The 2,378-nt window shown below is 40.7% G+C and overlaps 1 protein-coding gene across 1 annotated transcript in view; it reads left to right on the top strand.

Annotated features, from left to right (window-relative positions):
- Positions 1-2,378, top strand: part of LOC101855499 (solute carrier family 22 member 6-A) — a gene marked incomplete at its 5' end in the record, with an annotated part of 17,629 nt that overhangs the window by 8,666 nt on the left and 6,585 nt on the right. The window contains 2 exon segments of the mRNA XM_035970276.1: positions 261-357; positions 1,282-1,416. Coding sequence (XP_035826169.1) covers positions 261-357; positions 1,282-1,416 — 232 coding nt within the window.

Below are 2,378 nucleotides of genomic sequence, written 5' to 3'. Positions count from 1 at the left end.
GGTTAAGGGCGTTGATGAAAGTTTTCTCGGACTCTAGCCTTCATAAACAAGAAACAAAATATTGCTCTCTAACAAAGCAAAGAACCCTTTTTTCACAGCCAACACGATCAATTATATAGACAAAGTAATTATTCTAGATACGCGTTATCTGACCTTTATTCCAATCATAGAGTCTTATAAATATTTTGACACCGTGCTAAAAAAAATGGACATAATGAATTAGCATAATAATACCACGCACAATGTTTCTTATTATCAGCCGTCTGAGCAGCAGCCAGACTCCGAGAAGTACAACGTGCTGGACATACTTCGCCACAAGTCATTGCTTAAGTCTTCCCTGGTCATCTGGCTGACCTGGTAAGCAAATAATACTATCCTTCTGTAAATAAATAGATAGCATTTTTATATCCTATGTTCCAATTCAACAGCAGGTTCTTGGCGCTTTAAAGTTCATGTTTACCCTAACAGACCTTAGAACAATCAGAAACAATCTCGTTTTCCTGGGAAGCAAGATAATTCGCTGTCTATGGGCGGGTACCCATTCCAATCTAGGTTAAATTAGGATAATTCGTGTAAAGTGCCTTTCCACAACGTCCAGCCCCTAACGTAATTCGAACCCACGACCGTTGATCTGAGAAGATTTGGATTACCGTTGCTGGACTTAAAGACAGTCGAGATTCTACGAGAGCTTTTTTATTTATTTTTTTCGGTTTGTTTTTACCTCAAGGCCTAAAATTATATGTTCCTTCAAACATAACGTATGGCTGTTGACATGTACCCTAATTTAGTTGAGCTTTTTTTTCTAAAAAAAACTATTATGACATTTTGTTTTATCTAGCGCACACGCTGACAGCATTTCCGAAATAAGATTGTGTATGTGGGGGGGGGGGGTGTCTCTAAGGATATCGTAGGTGATATTCACGTTAACCTAATGGCATACCTCTTAAGGCACGGGTGACAAAAGAAAGCTACCTGAACTCTATTTAAATCAATTTTATATTCCGTTCATGTATGGACTAAATTGGGACATCAGTTTGAAGGTACCAGTGTAGCGGTCAGGCGCTTCTCGTATGTGGAGATTTTTATCGAGTATCTCGGTCTGTCTGCTGGGACGTTATGTCCCTCTCAGCGTGGGTTCGCCTTGACAGGCAGAGTCCAACCTCACCTCCTAATTGATTTAAGTTTTGTCGATAGGGGGCATAAAACACCTTCTTTTTAAGTTGAAGTTTGGGTATCACGCTCGTTTGTGTTTTCTCATTCATTGTTGATTTGTGTTTTCAGGATCACGTGTTCTATCACCTACTATGCCTTAGTTTTGGCCTCATCTTCCCTCGCGGGGAACCGCCATCTTAACTTTTTCCTTATGGCACTGGTGGACTTCCCCGGTGACCTCTTGATCATACTGGTGTTAGACAGGTTAGTGGTGCTTGCCAGCCCTCTGGTCACTGAGGAAAGGGTCTTTGATTTGAGTAACACTTATATTGAAGATGCTTACGAGTGACGAGGTTAAAAAAATTTCTTTCAGTCAGTTTGCCAGGCGAGGTTTTTTGTTTTGTTTTATTGGGTTTTTGTTTTGGGGAGGGTTGTTTTCGTTTTTTCGTTCTTGTTTGTTTGTTGGGTTTTTTCGTATTTTTTCTTTCTGTTGTTGCTTCTTCGTTCGCTCAGTTTCGGAAGTTCCATCTCGTGAAAATCTACATTAAACTACTCTGTCAGGGCTTTAGGCAGAAAGTGTTTTCTGGTAATGACATCTTTCCGGAAAACGTTGACTGCGTCGCTGAAAAATAAGTTGACGTTGAGTAGTCATTTGTTGTTTTCAAGATGTACATGTATTAAGATTTAAAGGTCATTTAGGAAGGGCTTGTAAAAAGACATGATTAAAGTATGGCGGGGTGGGGTGGAGGGGGGGGGTCTTTTTGTTTGGTTGGGGGGTTGGAGAGTTGGGAGTTTTGGTTTATTGTTGATTTGGGGGGGTGAGGGAGGGGGGTGTTTGTAATTGTTTCGTTGGGGTGGTTTCTTGGAATAGGAGGGGGAGGGCTTCGGGTTGCAGGGTGACGTTTCAAAAGGGACAAGGAGACAGCTTTAGGTATATTTCTTCTTCAATGAATCCAAACAGTTCTGTTCTATTTTGAAAATTTCCTGAAGGAAACATTGGAAACATTACATGACAATCTCTCTCTACATACTTGTTATTGTTTTAGTCAGGTGGCACCTTCCTGCACATGAAAATAAGGAAGAAAGGAAAGGGAAGAGAAAGACAATGGGGAAAGAGAGAAGAAGACGAAAAAAGAGAGGCTTGGAAAAGAAGAGGAGGCAGTGAGGAGAGAGAAAAGAAAGGAAAAAAATAATATATAAAAAGGGAGGAGGAGGAGGAGGAGGAG

This window comes from Aplysia californica, unplaced genomic scaffold (assembly GCF_000002075.1).
Source record: "Aplysia californica isolate F4 #8 unplaced genomic scaffold, AplCal3.0 scaffold00245, whole genome shotgun sequence".
Classification (NCBI taxonomy): domain Eukaryota; kingdom Metazoa; phylum Mollusca; class Gastropoda; order Aplysiida; family Aplysiidae; genus Aplysia; species Aplysia californica.
This window is presented reverse-complemented; position numbering and strand designations above follow the sequence as displayed.